The sequence below is a fragment of the Mchenga conophoros genome, linkage group LG3 (assembly GCF_057382185.1).
Source record: "Mchenga conophoros isolate Kocher_MC1m ecotype Shallow Benthic linkage group LG3, M_conophoros_male_GT1.1, whole genome shotgun sequence".
Lineage (NCBI taxonomy): Eukaryota > Metazoa > Chordata > Actinopteri > Cichliformes > Cichlidae > Mchenga > Mchenga conophoros.
This window is the reverse complement of record NC_140528.1, coordinates 30,426,694-30,445,307: the sequence shown is the minus strand read 5'-3', so window position 1 is coordinate 30,445,307 and position 18,614 is coordinate 30,426,694. Positions and strand designations below refer to the sequence as shown.

Below are 18,614 nucleotides of genomic sequence, written 5' to 3'. Positions count from 1 at the left end.
CTCAGAGCTGATGGGAGGAAGGATGGAGATAAATATACTGAAAACAAACCTGTAGAGGCTGAAAAAGACTGCAGACTGTGGTAGAGGTTCACCTTCCAACAGGAAAATGACCCTAATAGAACTAGAACTCCAATGGAGTGCTTTCAGATCAGAGTATATTCATGTGTTAGAACAGCCCAGTCAAAGTCCAGATTATAATACTGCTGAAAAACTGTGGGAAGACCAACACTCTCCATCCGAACTGACTGAACTGGAGAGGTTATGTAAAGAAGAATGGCCAGAAACTTCAGTCTGTAGCTCTGAAAAGGTGGAAAACAAATCACAAAGACCTGCTGTTACGGCCCTGGGTCAGTTAGCCAGGTTTATGTTTTGGACTGTCTGTTAATGATATTCTCAGTTTGGTTAGATTCTTTGAGAGGTTTATGTCTGATTTTAGTGTACATAGGACTTCTTATGGGATCGTTTAGTTTCCAGCTCTGAGGTTCTTAGTTCTTTCATGAAGTTTAATACCCTTCAGTTCTGAGTGATCGTAGTTTGTCCCTACCTCGGTGTCTAATCTTCTCCTGTGTTTACTCTACCGTGATCATAATCTTTCTTTTAGTTAACTAAAACTAAATGTAAGATGATGGCAGAGCAATCAACCGCAGCCCAAACTGTGAACCTGCAAATTGATTTAGTATTTTTGGCTTTTTCTCTGTTCATTGTTGCCATACTAGACGATTAATTAAGGAGGATTTGGGGTTACATCACACTTGCTTTCCTGTTGGGTGACTATCATCAACTAGTCAAATATCATCGACACAGAGATAAGAACATCCTTGGATCCTGTTGTGCTTTATCTTCTTCAGCCTTCCTCCTCCATAAATGAACAAAATCAACATCAGCTCAAAGTAGATTAAGTTGATTAGTGTAATTCAGGTGATTTATTAAACTGTGACTTTTATTTATTTGCTTTTTCTTTTGCTTTGCTCGTCCTAAATGGCTTGAATAAAATATCCTGCAGCTAAAGTCTAAATCATCATCACTTTTAACCCTTTGAGAAACAGTAAAGGTAAAAACCAGAGTATTAATCCATTTTAGTGTAAATAACAGACGTCCAGTCTCAGGGTCCTGGGACCTGACAATCAAAACCTGTGTTTCTGCAAGGCTTTACTGTGAACCATCAGAAATAAATTTACCCGAAAGGTTGCAGGGTCCGGAGAAACGTCATCTGATGAGAGGTGAAACATCTTCAAGAAACTCAAAGAGGTCCTTTCCAAGCTTCTTTAAATTTGTATGAGTGGGTTTTAAACCGAAAGCATGCTGTGCCAAAAACTGGTCCACCCCAAGGATAGGGGGTCCTCAGACACAGACAGAGTAATGCAGTGTTAAGTGCCAGGACTCTGCAGTCTAGTTACACCTACAGGTGTAAGACTGGAGACTCTTTCAATGATGTAATATAAAGTTAGAAGGAAAGGTTGATAATTTAATTATTTCTTCAGAATTTACTGAAAACCAAATGTGATATTGACATGTACTTTCATACATGCTTAATTTTCAAATGTAGGGACTGGTATTTAAAACCTGAGATGTAAAATCGAGTCATAGGCTGCTGTCACATCTCACTTGGTGGCGCTGTCACTTGGTGTTCGGTCGCTCTGTGGTAGAGTATCACTTCCTGTTCCTGCTGAAACACAGTGGTGTTTCTGAGTAGCTTATTTGCTTAGCAATTTAATTAACAACTTTTAAATACATTCTTCTTTCATGGTATAATCTTCACGTGCTTCATCCGAAGCACACTTTCTGTGTACTCACTACCTAATTTATAGCCAAAGTATTCACTCACTGTCTCTGTACTGTTTCGCTAGCTTAGCTTAGCTCGTAGCCGACTCGTTAGCACCATGGCTACTTAACCTGTCCCTCCTGCACTTTCTTGCTCATTGTGTCAGATGTTTAGTTACTCCTCGGCCTCCTTTGGCAGTAATGATACCTGTAACAAATTTAAAAAAACATATTTGCAGCTCTGGAGGCCAGGATTACTGAATTGGAGACTCGGCTTCGCACCCTTCATTCACCCGTAGCTAGGCAGGCCCCTGTAGCTGGTGCAGCCGAAGATAGCGTAGGCCCCGCTAGCTGTTCCCCGGCAGACCCCAAGCAGCTGGGGAAAGAGGGCGGCTGGGTCACGGTGAGGAGGAAGCATAGTCCTAAACAGAAGCCCCAGGTACACCACCAACCCGTTCATGTGTCTAACCGTTTTTCCCCACTAGGCGACACACCCGCCGAGGGTCAAACTCTGGTAATTGGCGATTCTGTTCTCAGACATGTGAAGCTAGAGACACCGGCAACCATAGTCAATTGTCTTCCAGGGGCCAGAGCAGGTGACATTGAAGGAAATTTAAAACTGCTGGCTAAGGGTAAACGTAAATTCAGTAAAATCATAATTCACGTCGGCAGTAATGACACCCGGTTACGCCAATCGGAGGTCACTAAAATCAATATTGAATCAGTGTGCAACTTGTCGGACTCTGTAGTTTTCTCTGGTCCCCTCCCCAATCAGACCAGGAGTGACATGTTTAGCCGCATGTTCTCCTTAAATTGCTGGCTGTCTGAGTGGTGTCCCAGAAACGATGTGGGCTTCATAGATAATTGGCAAACCTTCTGGAGGAAACCTGGTCTTGTTAGGAGAGACGGCATCCATCCCACTTTGGATGGAGCAGCTCTCATTTCTAGAAATATGGACAAATTTATTAAACCCCCCAAAATATGACTATCCAGAGTTGGGACCAGGAAGCAGAGTTGCAGTCTTACACGCCTCTCTGCAGCTTCTCTCCTCCTGCTACCCCCCCAAAAACCCATCTCCATAGAGACTGTGTCAGCTTCCAAAAAGACAAAAAACAAACTAAAAACCAGCAACAAACAACTTAAACATAAAAAATCACAAAGAAAGAACAATACAGTATCCACATCTGAACCAAAGAGTAAAACAGTGAAATGTGGATTATTAAATATTAGGTCTCTCTCCTCCAAGTCTCTGTTAGTACATGACTTAATAATTGATCAACAAATTGATTTACTCTGCCTTACAGAAACCTGGTTGCAGCAGGATGATTATGTTAGTTTAAATGAATCAACACCTCCGAGTCATTCTAACTACCAGAAATCTCGAAGCACAGGCCGAGGGGGCGGTGTGGCAGCAATTTTTCACACCAGCCTGTTAATTAATGAAAGACCAAGACAGACTTTTAATTCATTTGAAAGCCTGATGCTTAGCCTCGTCCACCCCAGCTGTGAAACTCAGAAACCAGTCTTACTTGTTATCATCTATCGTCCACCTGGGCCTTACACAGAGTTTCTGTCTGATTTCTCAGACTTTATATCTAATTTAGTTCTGAGCTCAGATAAAATAATTATTGTGGGTGATTTTAACATCCATGTAGATGCTAAAAATGACAGCCTCAACATGGCATTTAATCTGTTATTAGACTCAATTGGTTTCTCTCAAAATGTAAAAGAACCCACCCACCACTTTAATCACACTCTAGATCTTGTTTTAACATATGGCATCGAACCTGAACATTTAACAGTGTTTCCTGAAAACCCTCTCCTGTCTGATCATTTCCTGATAACATTTACATTTACAATAATTGATTACACAGCGGTGGAGAGCAGACTTTATCACAGTAGATGTCTTAATGAAAGCGCTGTAACTAAGTTTAAGAATATAATCCACCCACTGTTATCATCTCCAATGCCCTGTACCAACATAGAGCAGAGCAGCTATCTGAACACTACCCCAACAGAGGTCGATTATCTTGTTAATAATTTCACCTCCTCACTACGTACGACTCTGGATACTGTAGCTCCTGTGAAAACTAAGGTCTCTAATCAGAAGTACCTGACTCCGTGGTATAATTCTCAAACACGTACCCTAAAGCAGATGACTCGTAAGCTGGAGAGGAAATGACGTGTCACAAATTTAGAGGATCATTATTTAGCCTGGAGAAATAGTTTGTTGCTTTATAAGAAAGCCCTCCGCAAAGCCAGAACATCTTACTATTCATCACTGATTGAAGAAAATAAGAACAACCCCAGGTTTCTCTTCAGCACTGTAGCCAGGCTGACAAACAGTCAGAGCTCTTTTGAGCCAACCATCCCTTTAACATTAACTAGTAATGACTTCATGAACTTCTTCACAAATAAAATTTTTATCATTAGAGAAGAAATTACCAATAATCATCCCACAGATGTAATATTATCTACAGCTACTCTTAGTACCATTGATGTTAAGTTAGACTCTTTTTCTCCAATTGATCTTTCTGAGTGAACTTCAATAATTACTTCCTCCAAACCATCAACGTGTCTTTTAGACCACATTCCTACAGTATCATTAGAAGACATAGCATACATTTTCACTGCTATGCAGATGACACCCAGCTCTATCTGTCCATGAAGCCAGATAACACACACCAATTAGTTAAACTGCAGGAATGTCTTAAAGACATAAAGACCTGGATGGCCGCTAACTTTCTGCTTCTTAATTCAGATAAAACTGAGGTTATTGTACTCGGCCCTGAAAAGCTTAGAAATATGGTATCTAACCAGATTCTTACTCTGGATGGCATTACCTTGGCCTCCAGTAACGCTGTGAGGAACCTTGGAGTCATTTTTGACCAGGACATGTCCTTCAACGCACATATTAAACAAATATGTAAGACTGCTTTCTTCCATTTGCGCAACATCTCTAAAATTAGAAATATCCTGTCTCAGAGTGACGCTGAAAAACTAGTTCATGCATTTATTACTTCCAGGCTGGACTACTGTAATTCTTTATTATCAGGATGTCCAAAAAACTCCCTGAAAAGCCTTCAGCTAATCCAAAATGCTGCAGCAAGAGTCCTGACAGGGACTAGAAAGAGAGAGCATATTTCTCCTGTTTTGGCTTCCCTTCACTGGCTTCCTGTTAAGTCCAGAATTGAATTCAAAATCCTGCTCCTCACATACAAGGTCTTAAATAATCAGGACCCATCTTATCTTAATGACCTTGTAGTACCATATCACCCTATTAGAGCACTTCGCTCTCGCTCTGCAGGCCTACTTGTTGTTCCTAGAGTATTTAAAAGTAGAATGGGAGGCAGAGCCTTCAGTTTTCAGGCCCCTCTTCTGTGGAACCAGCTTCCAGTTTGGATTCGGGAGACAGACACTATCTCTACTTTCAAGATTAGGCTTCAAACTTTCATTTTTGCTAAAGCTTATAGTTAGGGCTGGACCAGGTGACCCTGAATCCTCCCTTAGTTATGCTGCAATAGACGTAGGCTGCCGGGGGATTCCCATGATGCATTGAGTTTTTCCTTTCCAGTCACCTTTCTCACTCACTATGTATATAAACAAGTCCTTTCATAACCCCATATCTACACTGTGTCTTTGTGTCATGGGGGGGAAGTCTGTATCTTAATATTGAAATACTGTGATAATAATAATAATAATAATAATAATAATAATAATAATAATAATAATAATAATAATGTGGAAAAGTTCAAGAGGGCCGAATACTTTTGCAAGCCACTGTATTAAAAACAATTGCATATCCAGAGGAAATATTTTTGACAATGAATGAGTCACGTTTTAAACACAGTTTGAATAATCAGCACTGACAGACATTTATTGAGCTCTACAAACTCATCGATGGACGACAACCTGATGATGGGTGAATTTGGAGGGCGAGCTTGAACAGGATTGACTGCTGCGTCAGTACATGCAAAAAGTCTTTGATAGGTTTATAAGATCATGTCAGCGTCAGAGCGATCCAGCGATATTGATCAGTACAGGCAGCGTTATGTTTATATTCTCAAAAATCAACAGACTCATATTCATGTTTCTGTCACAGAGTGGTGACCTGTTCAGGTGCACCTCTGCTGTCACAGCCCTCCCCTGCACCTGCTCCACTCCTTCTTCTTTCTCCTTTCCGTAGCAATATGTAAATGAGTCTGTATATAACTCATATTAACAGTGTGTCTTTGAGTCAGGGGTAAAAACTGTATGTTCATATTGAAATACTCAGTACAAAGAGAGAGTGTGTTAGTACAGATGGTTATTTACTGCACAGCTGTCTGCATGAACACCAGAGAAGAACCAGATGTAAGTTTCAAAGCTGCAGGCTCATTTCATGTCTGTGTACAGAGGTGCTGTGTGGACCACATTTGAACTGTTGCTTTTTTCTTCATGGACAATTTTAAACAGATGATCATTTATTAAGAACAATCATATATTTCTTACAGCAGTGTGTGACAAACTAGATATCTGTGTTTAATATAAAGTGCTGCATGTCCATCAAACACTGAAGAGCTGCTGGATTCATTGTTTCCTCCAAATGACAGAAAAGTCATTTTCATGTGACAGAGCGACGATGCAGTGGAGTCTGTTTCTGCTTCTTCTGATGGGTGAGTGATCATTTTACCAGGGCTCCTGATTGTTTCCACCTGAAATCCTTTAGTTTGATCAGGACTCATTAAACAAATGAACCCTTACTGAGAAAATCAAGGATTGACCTGTAAACTGGACAGTTTGATGGGAACATGCGTTTCCTGCTTGTATCAGCAGATATTCAACAGTATTTCTTCTGTTTCAGGTCAGTGTGTCTTCATCACATGTCAGCTGTATGAGTACCACTTTATTAAAGAAGAGATGAGCTGGGATGAAGCACGGGCATACTGCAGAGAGAACTACACAGACCTGGCCAAAGTGTTTGACCTGACAGACATGAGAAGACTTCAAGACTCTGCACAGAATCAAACACAAGCCTGGATTGGACTGTACAGCGAGCCAGGAAGAGACAACAGGAGGTGGCACTGGTCTCTGCCGGGGGAGGAATACACTGAAAATAAGACCTGTTGGGCAGCTGGAGAGCCAAATGATTATGGTGGCACCCCTGAGAACTGTGTGATAATAGAAGACAAATGGGCTGATTACCCATGTACTCACACATCTCAGTTCATCTGCTATGACGGTGAGGATATGTGGACAGTGATATAATAAAATATTTAATAATGTTATAATTTAGTTTATAATCTGTGTTGTATCATATGTTCCTGAAAGAGACAGTTTGAAGAATGAGGCAAATTAGCTATCCACAAACTTCCAGAAGCTTGTGTTATAACTAAGGATGTACAATCATCAGTGTTTCCACTGCAAAGAGCTACGAGGCAGGGTTGTCCTCTGTCCCATCTCCTCTTTGCATTAGCACTTGAACCTCTAGCTGAGGCCATTCGGCAGCACCAAGATGTGCACAGTACAACAGTGGGTGAAACAAATCATAAGATAGCATTGCTGATGTTATTCTGTTGTTCTTTTCAAAACCAGAACTACCAATACCAGCCATTATGCCCATTATATATGAGTTCAGCTCATTCTCTGGTTACAGAATTAATTTTGGGAAATCAGAAGTCTTGCCGCTGGGTGATCAGATTAACTCTTTGCCAGATATTTCTAATCCCTTTCAATGTTCCCCCAGTGGCTTCACATACCTTGGGCTAAACATTACACCAGTTCTTAAAGAATTATGGAAACTGAACTTATGGCCTCTTTCTCTTATGGGGCGTTTGAGCCTAATAAAAAGGAATATTGTCCCGCGTTTATTATATCCCCTACAAAGGTTACCTCTATGGATAACCCAGAAGGTTTCTTGTGATATAGAAGAAGTCTTTTTAAAATGTATCTGGGATGGCAAGAAACCTAGATTAAGAATTAGAATTTTACAACTGCCTACTGATAGGGGAGGCTAATGGTCAATGGTCAATGGTAACTTTATTGTCCCTGACGGGAAATTGATTCGCAGTATGTCAAAACGAACAACAAACATACAACCAACACATCACATACACTCAATAGAAATATAATATAATATAATATAAGCCTGATAAAACAACCTAGATTATCCATCGGAAAAAAGTGCAATGTGCAATGGCTTAGGGTTACCAAATTAAAGTTTTTATAATTGGGCATGTCATGGCTGTGTTTTATGGGAGTGGCTACATGCTTATCTAAATTCTCATTCCCACCTAGACTCTTGGTCTACTTCACCTTCTTCCCTTTGGAGCTTAGCTGTCTGTGACAAAACAAATTACAAACTGAGATTAAGAGTGTTCCCAATTATTTATGATACAATAAGGGTTTGGATGGAAATGCATAACAGGTTGGGTAGAGAAGACTGCACTTCATTCGTGACTCCTTTATTGAGAAACAAAGACTTTGTTCCATGAATGTCTTGCAGTATGTTCGATGCATGGTGTAGAATATATATACTGGAAGTGCTGGGTATACAAGTCTGGCCTAAGTCTTCGGTCTGAAAGACTGCAGCAGTGCAGGACTTTAACCCTTTAAGACCTACCATAGAACCAAGTCCGCCAGAGCTTATATTATATTTTTACATGCTGTGGAGCCATTTTTTGGAGCATTTCAAGTTGCTATACATCAGTACAACCATTATAGCCCAAATTTTAATAATATGTCTGCATTAAGTGCATAGTAATTACATAAATTGCAAAAAAGTGCAATAAACTACAAAAAAATTGAAAATCGTTTTTGATTTTTTAACATATATTTCTAGTTAGAGAAATTTAAGAGGCTTATCCCTCAAAACTGTAAACACAAAAAAGTTGCACAAACTAGTTTCAGGAAATTTATTTTAAGTGTCTTCATAGTTTTATTTTTGAGATACACCAATTTTCATATACTGCAGGAAAAATGAAAAAATATATTATAGTGGAAATTTGCAAAATAACAGCATATGCATCAAAATAAAATATTTCCAGCAGTGCAATATGAGTCCTAAGCATCCCAGAAACGACACAGAAAGTCATAAAGTCAAACATAACTTTTAAAAACACAAGTATAGGCTCATAAGGTCACGATGGTAAAAAACTACATTTCCGCAGAATGACGTCACTTCCGGTTTCGGGCAGATCGTGCAGTCATGTGATAGTTCACGCTGATGGACGTAGGAAGTGTTACAAACAGCTGATCAGATCGGCAATGCGTGTTTCTGGAATATTATGTTTTTGTTGCTGCAAGTGCTTTTTATGCAGTTTTTGCAAAGCTATATGTGGAAGGAAACTGTGACCGAGGACAAGCTGATGGCATAAGATGTAAGTACAACTCCTCCGGTTTCATATGCAAAAAAAATTATTGCGCTAGCTTACGTGGTTGCAGTGCTACCGGGATTTAAAAATAGTTATGCAAAATGGAGCGTGTCTGCTCCGACCGGCTTTAAAGGGTTAATTAAGCTCCATAGAGGAAGTTACATCAGAGCTTAACATGTTTAAACCAAATGTGATGCAGCCAGATGTGAACTTATAGTTGTAGCAGATGCAGTATATATATGAGAAACAGGTAATACTATAATCAGTGTTGGGTAAGTTACTTTAAAATAGTAACTTAGTTACATTACTAGTTACTTCTCTCAAAAGTAACTCAGTTACTTCAAGTTACTCGTTACTTTCAAAGTAACTAGTTACTAGGGAAAGTAACTTTGGTTTTACTCAGAATTCTCTTGTTAATGTGTTGCTTCCATAACTTTGCCAGTCTTCTAGCTTGCTTTCTTGCCACAAGTGCACTGTGCCACCTACCAATAGAAAGGAAAAGATAATGTGCATATTTCCACGAGAGAAATCCCACGCCTGGACTGTCATTGACTACTGCCATGATTCTAGCCTACGTCACAGTGTCATGTGCGCCTTTTACATCCAACACAAAAACTGCAGTCGTGGTGCTTTCGATTGTACTCAGAACTCGGAAATTCTGCCTTCTGAATAGGAAGATGTAGGTAACACCAGACTGCAGATGAGCTGCATACAGGGCTGGACTGGGACAAATAAATCGTCCCGGGCATTTTGACTAGAGACCGGCCCACCATTATAGGAAAAATCATAAAGCCTTTGAATGAAAACAAACGCTGTTGTGACAGTGATGTACACTGTTTTGATGGTATATATGCATCAGTCTATCAATCGTTTGTTGTAAGATTCAGATAATTATTTATTAAAAGCGAGATATTTTAAATGAGAATAAGAAAGAAAAGTATTTCTTTGTGCTCCCCTTTCCCTGTTAATGCCCTACATGCCCACCCTGGCAACACTTTGCTAGATCCACCCCTGCACAGTTACCAGCTGTCAGCTACTTAGAAAAGCATCCTGGTGTTATTTGTCTCTCAGAAACAGTTCATAACTTCAACTCATTCATGTCACCTAAAAGGTAAACCTGTTTCTCCATCACAGCTCTGATGATCCAGTAAGGACATCTCCTGGTTTCATCTTCATGTTTCCCTCTCACCAGATATACAAACCGACATCATGACCAGCAGCTTTTTTGCAGCTGTGGCTCCAGCAAACATCAGCTGATACTAGAAATTAATATTAAATAAATTCTAACAACAGCTGATCAAGCTTAAACATGCTGCTGTTTTTTAGCGCGACATCCGCTGGTTTCCTCTTTCGGCGCAAAGTGAGTGATAAACAAACAAGAGAGCCGATCAGCTGATCACTGATCAGTTTTCATGATTGAAGTAGAAACGGGAGAGGGAGGGGGGAGGATAAGAAAAGAAGAGGCAGCTGTGCAGCGTAAAGACAAAGAATAACTCCAGCTTTGTGTCTTTTTCATTGTAGCTGAATTACGGGACAAACTGTTCCTTTTCACCTCAATAAGAAACGCGTAATATTTTCTCTGAATACCAGACGGGACGGTTGGCAACTCTAATAACTTATGAACAAAATAAAGTTCAACATCAGTAACATAGCACCCACCCAGCTGTATAGAAACTCCATCATGCTAGCTAGCACGCAGTATGAAAAAGTCAGCACAACGAAAATAAACTCCACCTAAACTTTGTTTATATCTGACCCAGAGAGACTGCAGGTCATAACTTCTTACCTGAAGTTCAGTTCACACTTGGACCGGCGGCTGCCTCGGGTCTCTTTTCCTTCTGCGTCCCCTTTCCTTCATCCACCTGCTGCCTCCACCACTTGCTAATGTTACTGAATCTGTGGAAGCTCCACCATAGCCACCACACGAAGTAACGAATAACGACCCTATCTAAATCCCAGTAACGACTAACGCGTTCCTGATTTTGGCATAATAACTAGTTACCGTGCTCGTTACCACAATAATAACGTAGTTACTGTAATGCGTTACTTAATAACGCGTTAGTCCCAACACTGACTATAATTAGTAGGGCCAAAGATAACTAAGAAACAATCATAACCCATCATCTACTACGACACAGCAACATTTTACAATGTCCACAAGGGGTCATTGTAAAATCATAAGTTGGCTAAATAGCTTTAACAGGCACAATCTGTGGCACAAACAACTACAGCTATTATCATACCAGTTAACTTGTCAAACATAATAACACTTACAGGTTCATTAACGCTCACGTAATCACGCGTTACAACTAATAATGATAATGGACTGCATTTATATAGCGCTTTTCAAGGCACCTTACAATTCCACTATTCATTCACTGGTGAAGGCTACAGTTGTAGCCACAGCTGCCCTGGGGCAGACTGACAGAAGCCAGGCTGCCATATCGCGCCATCGGCCCCTCTGGCCAACACCAGTAGGCGGTAGGTGAAGTGTTTTGACCAAGGACACAACGACCGAGACGGTCCGAGCTGGGGCTCGAACCGGCAACCTTCCGACTACAAGACAAACTGCCAACTCTTGAGCCACGACCGTCCTGCAATGCTCTGCCGCCTTTTGCCTCTCACTCTGCCTCTGCGTGATGCGCACATGACCACTGATGCGCTTCCCTTTGGGTGCGCTTTATTCTTGCCTTTGGACATCCTGAGGCTGAGTCAGCAGAGAATTTGCATATGTGGCATAAAAACGGATGAAGGGTAACTGGCGACTTGTTTCAAAACAACACACTGATGAACTTTGAGCAATTACAGTCAGATTTTAATATTCCTAGAGACCATTTTCATTTTATATGATGATAAGGAGACATTTCTCATTAAGTGAAAAGACAGAACCCATTTCATTTCCGCTTTTTATTCTCTTCTATAGACTCTCAGTAGCAGCACACTGGGCGCTATTCATAAATGGGAGAGAGATCTTAATATTCAAGATACCAAAGAGGAGTGGAAAGGATCCATTAACATAGTTAGATCCACTTTTACTTGCAACTGCTTGCGAGAAACCCAATACAAAATCCTATTCTGCCTATACATAGATGCCATGTTTTGCATAAGATCACACCTCATATTTCCCCCTTCTGTAGTCAATGTCAGAAAGAAACTTTTTTTCATTACTTTTGGGAATGCAAACTCATCAAAAGATTTTCGAGATCCAAGAACTAACTAATATTTTTAAGAATCAGATCCAAGGGGACCCCTCCTATTTTCTTCTCGGCCTACCCTCTTGCTTTTAAGATGTCCTCAATAGGACAATAGGTAAATAGGAAGTGAGCGTAAAGGACAACAGTTCACTCTTTTTTCTAAATCTGTGGGTAAATGGATGAAAAATATATTTTTTATTTTTCTCTTCTTTTTTTTTAAATTTTCTTTTCTCCCCCCCCCCCCCCCTATTTTGATTTGTAAAGGTATCTAATCACTTTAATGTATTTAATTTCCTTTGGGTGTTTTTTTCATTTCTTGTTTGTCTGTGTTGTTATGTTTTTATGCTTTTCCTAATAATGACTAAAAACTGTTAAAAGATATGAAAGTTTGAATAGATATAGAGACGAGAAAATGTTTGTTTTTGCTGAGAAAGAAAAAGACAAATTAGTTGATAAAGATGATGTTTTTTTGTTTTTCTGTTGACAGCAACAATGAAAGACAACAAAACCTTTCATTTGATTATTATGCCGATTATGGCGAAGAAGACCTGGACTCAGGCTCAGAGCTACTGCAGACAGCATCACACCGACCTGGCCAGTGGACTCGATCAGATATACAGTGAAGAGTTTAAGAAGCTGCAGAAGTCTACACCCTCGTGGATCGGCCTGTTCAGAGACAGCTGGAGGTGGTCAGATGGGAGTAACTTCTCTTTCAGATACTGGGACTCATTTAATGATGGACTAAACAACAGGAAATGTGCTACGACTCTGTTAGAGAGATCAGGAAGATGGAGCTCTGCTGGATGTGACCAAAGAAAGCCTTTCTTCTGCTATGATGGTGAGTTTACACAGATTTATCTCAGCTGTTTGTCCAATAGATGAACTGCTGGAGTCTCTGAGAGGATTTAGGTCAGTATGTTTCTTCAGCCACTTATTTCTGCAGGTGAAGATGTTTAGCTGATGGTTGGAACAGAGATTTCTCTGTAGAGCTGCTGATTCATCTGAAGAATCACTGAAGTGTTTTCTTTTGTTCTTCCAGTGAAACTGGACCAAACATCCAGAGACTTGAAGTCCAGATTTTACTGATTTCATGTTTTCTCTGATTTTATGGCAGATAAACTGATTCTGATCAGGGAAAACAAAACCTGGGAGGAAGCCTTGAATTACTGCAGACAGACACATCATGACCTGGTTTCAATCAGCAACCCTCATCAGCAGCGATGGGTCCAGGAAAGAGCCAAAAACGCCTCGACTCCTTTCATGTGGCTGGGACTGCAGTACTCCTGCACTGCACGTTTGTGGCTTTGGGTCACTGATTATGTAGTGTGCTATGAGAGGTGGGCTTCAGGGGGAAGGACTGACGACTGTGGCATGTCTGCAGCCATGACCACAGGAGGGCAGCACGAGTGGGTCAGTCAGAGGGAGAATGAGACATTTAATTTTATTTGTATAAAACACTAAAGTTTAAACCTAAAGTCACTTCTTAGCTGCACATGTAGATTTTCTGGGGTGAACTCTGTGTTTGTGCTCAGTGTTTACAGTCTCTGGGTTTGAAAATGACCAACAGATTTTTACCTGCAGCTTAGACATTTGCAGAGAGCAGTCTGTGTTTCATGTCCTCTCCTTTACCAGAGTCAGGAGCATCTTGGTTTCTTCCTTCATTGTTGCTGGATTGGTTCATTATTAAACTGTAGCAGGATGTTTGTTGTATTTAGTTCAGATAAGGTGAAGGTTTTAATGTTTCTGCTTCATGTGCTGTAAATCTTTGTATCGCACCATTGTATCCTCAGCTTGAATTACAAAGCCTGTCACTAAAAGCAGGTAAAACCATGTTTGTGTCATGACTCCATATGAGCTCTATAATCTGATCATGTTTGTTAATGTAGCCAAATAAACCTTCTGTGGCGGAGGTGTGGTCCCGGGCTCGGCTGCAGGGGAGGAGTGGTGCAGCGAGCTCAACGGGAGGGTGCTGGAGAGGCAGGTGAGAACACAGCTGATGGCGTTTGGCCTGATGACGGTTTCCTTTTTTAGTGAGACAGGAGAGGAGCGAAGGGGAAGCTGGGAACAGCTGAGACCATATTAAAATACATCCCAGTACTTAGATTTGAAATTATTTTGATGAATTATCTAAACGTCAAAAGTCAACAGGACAAAAAAAAATTGATGTTCAGAGTATTCACCCAAATCCCCGCTAAGAACGTGACTTTAAAAGCTTTTCCCCTGATAGTTCAACCTCCACCATGACCTTTATGTTTTAAAAAAAAAGTGCCATCTCTGTCTCCTACAATGCTTCTGCTGCTACACAGGAACGTACCCCGTTTAGCCAGAACAAAAGGAGTCTCTCGTGTGCTTCTGAGTGGGTGAGTGCGATGAAGGCACACACAAAAAAAAAAGCCAGCCATATGTGGAGCAGCTTCCGTATGTTAGCATTTAGCAGCTGGCTACTGACAAAAAAGCAGTTCTATCCAACTGAAGAGCAAACTTAAGAGTTCAGCTGCCTGAAAATCTGTGACTGTAGGATCTTTTGGCCCTATGGTAGTGTCAGGTCTTTACCTTACAATATAAAGCACACTGAAAAAAACTGCGGTTGTGATTTGGTTCTCTAAAAATGAACTGAATTGAGTAAATGGGGAATATTGATGCAGCAACAAAGTTTTGCAGCTTCTTCTGTTGCACTAACATACATTTGAAGATTGTTTATGGAGTTTTCTCAGAAGTCTGAAGAGATTTTTCCAATTTATTGTGATTCAGTGTTTTATTATGAAGGGAAATCCTTTGAAATCTATATGAGTGACAAACAGGACATGTGCTCTGTGAATGGTGTGATAGAATCAGAGGTTTTCTCAGGCTGCACTCATTCATATAGAAACAAATCTGAAACCACAAACCTCCAACAGTTGATTCTGTTCATCTGGACGTAGCGTTTTGTGGGAGAAAATTTCGTCACTCATCCAAGTGACGTCTTCAGTCTCAGCTGACTGCAGGTTTCCCCAATCTTATAAACAGTACATTTGCATTATGACCTCCCAGCCCACTGATGGAACAATGGGCTGGGAGGTCAGTTCCTCAATCTTAATTATACAAATTCTCATGACCATTGATCAACAACCCTTAGGCCCCCTCCTCGACTCAGAGCTGGTCTTTCCCTTTTCACGTAAACGTAAACCAGCGTTCCTCCCTGTCCAGGACAGGGAGGAACGCTGTTTTGAGCGCGGAGTCAAGGAGGCCACTGTCATCGGTGCAACAAATGATAATTTGACAGGCGCAAATCAACAGAAGAAAAATAAAGGCTAGGTTTGTACTAAGTTAGAATATTTCTTTACTGATGATGTTAGACATTTAATGACTTAAATAACCTACAGGACTGAACTTTTGATAAGTTGACAGATCAGCTCTCAACGACTAAAGGCTGCTGTTGTTCTTCTTCTCTTGGATTCATTCATTAACCTGCGTCACGGCCAGACATTCCACTGATTAGCTCCCCCTGCTGGTTCAAATATCTGTCCTTTCATAAATGGTAAATGGTCTGTATTTGTATAGCACTTTACTTGGTCCTAAGTACCCCAAAGCGCTTTACACTATACACAATCATCCACCCATTCACACATACATTCACACACTGGTGATAGCAAGCTACAGTGTAAAGGACGCTCCAGTTTCTCCTCAGCTAAAGGAGACATTAAAGGGCGCACTGAAGCTCCTTTCCTTCATGTTGGCAGATTGCACTGGCCCTGATTTTGGCTGCAGACACTCAGACACTTCCTGTCACATCTGTCACTGTGGAGCTCTCCTAAGCAACACCATCCAACCTCCACCCGCAGCAGCTTGCACTGTAAGCAGGAGAAGCTGGACAAAGTGTTACAGAGCGGCTGTGAACGCAGCAGCAGCTCTTCATTCTGCCTGCACATGTATCTGCTCCTGCTGGATTCCTCTTGATTTTATGATAAACATATATTTCTGAAATATTTCCTCATATCCTAACATGCTGACGCTCGTCCTCTGTGAGCGGTTGGTGTCTTGGCTCAGGTGATCAGTTTCTGTTTCAGGTCACTTTCTACATGCTGATCATAACATGCAGGTGACCTCAGTCAGGAGGATGATCCAGGTGTTGTGTTTACCTGTCTGCTGTGGTTTCTTACAGATACCAGACTGCATCAGCTTGGAGCTTTTGTCCACAGCTGTTGGCTGGACACTCAGATAAACACTAACTCAAAACTACACTCAGATGTTGTGTTTAACCTTTGTAGAAAAGCCCCAGAGCTCTCTCGCTCTTCCTCACTTTGCAGAAGACCAATTAGTGATCAGAGTGCATCACACCTGTAGTCTTCACATGCCTGAAGCAGAGGAAGGGCCATGATGAGACAAATCACTGTTTCTGGATCCTTTATTCCTTTTCATTAGGACTGGATCTGTGTGTGCAGATGAAACACGTAGTTCCTGCTTTTCTTTATTTGTCATGGATTTGCTGTGTTAGTGAGTGATGGTTGTACTTGTAAGCTCAGGTCTGCAGGTTTCTGCAGGTGTTAGCATGTCTGGTGCTGGCAGTCACGCTTTGTTTCTTGCTGTTTGTTATGATCTACTTTATTCATCACTTTTCCAGAACCACAAGCAACTCCATGTCCCTGTGTGACCTCAGTCAACACTCCTGCCATTAGAATCAGACATCTTCTTATGTTCTGGTCAGTCATCCTGCTCCTGCTGGTTTCTTCTTGATATTAAAATAAACATACGCTACAAAAAAAGAGGGGAACACTTGAACAACACAATGTAACTCCAACACAAACACACCTCTGTGAAATCAAACTGTCCACTTAGGAAGCAACACTGATGTTGTGTAATGGAATAGACAACAGGTGGAAATTATAGGCAATTAGCAAGACATCCCCAATAAAGGAGAAGTTCTGCAGGTGGTGACCACAGATCACTTCTCAGTACCTTTGCTTTCTGGCTGATGTGTTGGTCACATTTGATCAGTGATTTCACTCTAGTGGTGGCATGAGACGGAGTCTACACAAGTGGCTCAGGTAGTGCAGCTCATCGAGGATGGCACATCAATGTGAGCTGTGTCAAGAAGGTTTGCTGTGTCTGTCTGTATAGTGTCCAGAGCATGGATGCACTACCAGGAGACAGACCAGTACATCAGGTGTCATGGTCCCGGGCCATGTTGGCCCAGTATTCTTAGTTTCTTGTATTTCTGTATTTCATTCCTTATTTAGGCCATGTTTCCTGAGTTGCCCTGTTGTGTTGTTCCCTAAGTGTTTTCCCTTCGTGACTCTTACCCCCTGTGTGCCCCTCTGTGTATTCATGAGCCCTCGTCTCTCTTTGTGTTTATTCCCTGTTTCCCCTGCCCGTTATGTCTATGTTCTCCCTGTGCTCTCTCTCTCCTCCGGTCTGAACCCCCATGCACTTCCTGTTTTACTTTGTGCCTCTCGCGCCTGTATACGTCATGTTATGTTCACCCCGCCCTGTCTCGTTATGGTTATCTATGTCAGCTGTGTTCCCACTTCCCTCGTTTACCCTCGGTGTATTTATGTCTGCGTCTCCCTCAGTTCTGTGTCGCGTTCTCCCTCATGCTGTGTGGATCTCCCTGTGTCTCTCTGAGAGTTCTTAGTTTGTGGTTTCCCAGTTTAGTTTAGTTTGTATGTTTGTTCTACCAGCAAATAAAGCTGTGTTTTGAGTTCATCCCCCCGAGTCTGTGAGTCCTGCATTTTGGGTCCAACTCCTGCCTGCCGCATAGCAATTCATGACATCAGGAGACGTGGAGGGGGCCGTAGGCGAGGAACAACCCAGCAGCTAGACCGCCACCTCCACCTTTGTGCAGGAGGAGCACTTCCAGAGCCCTGCACAATGACCTCCAGCAGGCCACAAATGAGCAGGTGTCTTCTCAAACAGTCAGAAACAGACTCCATGAGGTTGGCATGAGAGCCTGACATCCACAGGTGGGGCTGTGCTTACAGCCCAACACTGTGCAGGACACAAGATTAGCAACTTCGCCACTGGTGCCTTGTGCTCTTCACAGATGAAAGTAGGTTCACGTTGAGTAGATGTGACAGACGTGACAGTCTGGAGATGCCATGGAGAACGTTCTGCTGCCTGCAACATCCTCCAGCATGGCCAGTTAGGCAGTGGGTCTGTAATGGTGTGGGGTGGCATTTCTTTGGGGGGGGGCGCACAGCCCTCCATGTGCTTGCCAGAGGTAGCCTGATTCCCATTAGGTACCAAGATGAGATCCTCAGACCCTCAGTGAGACCGTGTGTTGGTACAGTTGGCCCTGAAAGACCAAGGCATTACCGCTGTGGACTGGCCC

General features: G+C 41.7%; 1 protein-coding gene across 1 annotated transcript; it reads left to right on the top strand.

Annotated features, from left to right (window-relative positions):
• Nucleotides 1-6,346: 6,346 nt before the first annotated feature.
• On the top strand, nt 6,347-13,768 carry LOC146578106 (macrophage mannose receptor 1-like). The gene is made up of 4 exons (XM_085269432.1): nt 6,347-6,416; nt 6,605-6,982; nt 12,795-13,145; nt 13,422-13,768. Exons 1-4 carry the CDS (start codon nt 6,347-6,349, stop codon nt 13,766-13,768), a joined length of 1,146 nt encoding a protein of 381 aa, XP_085125558.1.
• The last annotated feature ends 4,846 nt before the right edge of the window (nt 13,769-18,614 follow it).

Bases quoted from the DNA above. Each gene is read 5' to 3' on its own strand.
- LOC146578106 (XM_085269432.1), top strand. From the start codon at position 6,347: ATGACAGAAAAGTCATTTTCATGTGACAGAGCGACGATGCAGTGGAGT. The intron at 6,983-12,794 runs GTGAGGATATGT...TTCTGTTGACAG, and splicing joins TCAGTTCATCTGCTATGACG to CAACAATGAAAGACAACAAA. The intron at 13,146-13,421 runs GTGAGTTTACAC...ATTTTATGGCAG, and splicing joins GCCTTTCTTCTGCTATGATG to ATAAACTGATTCTGATCAGG.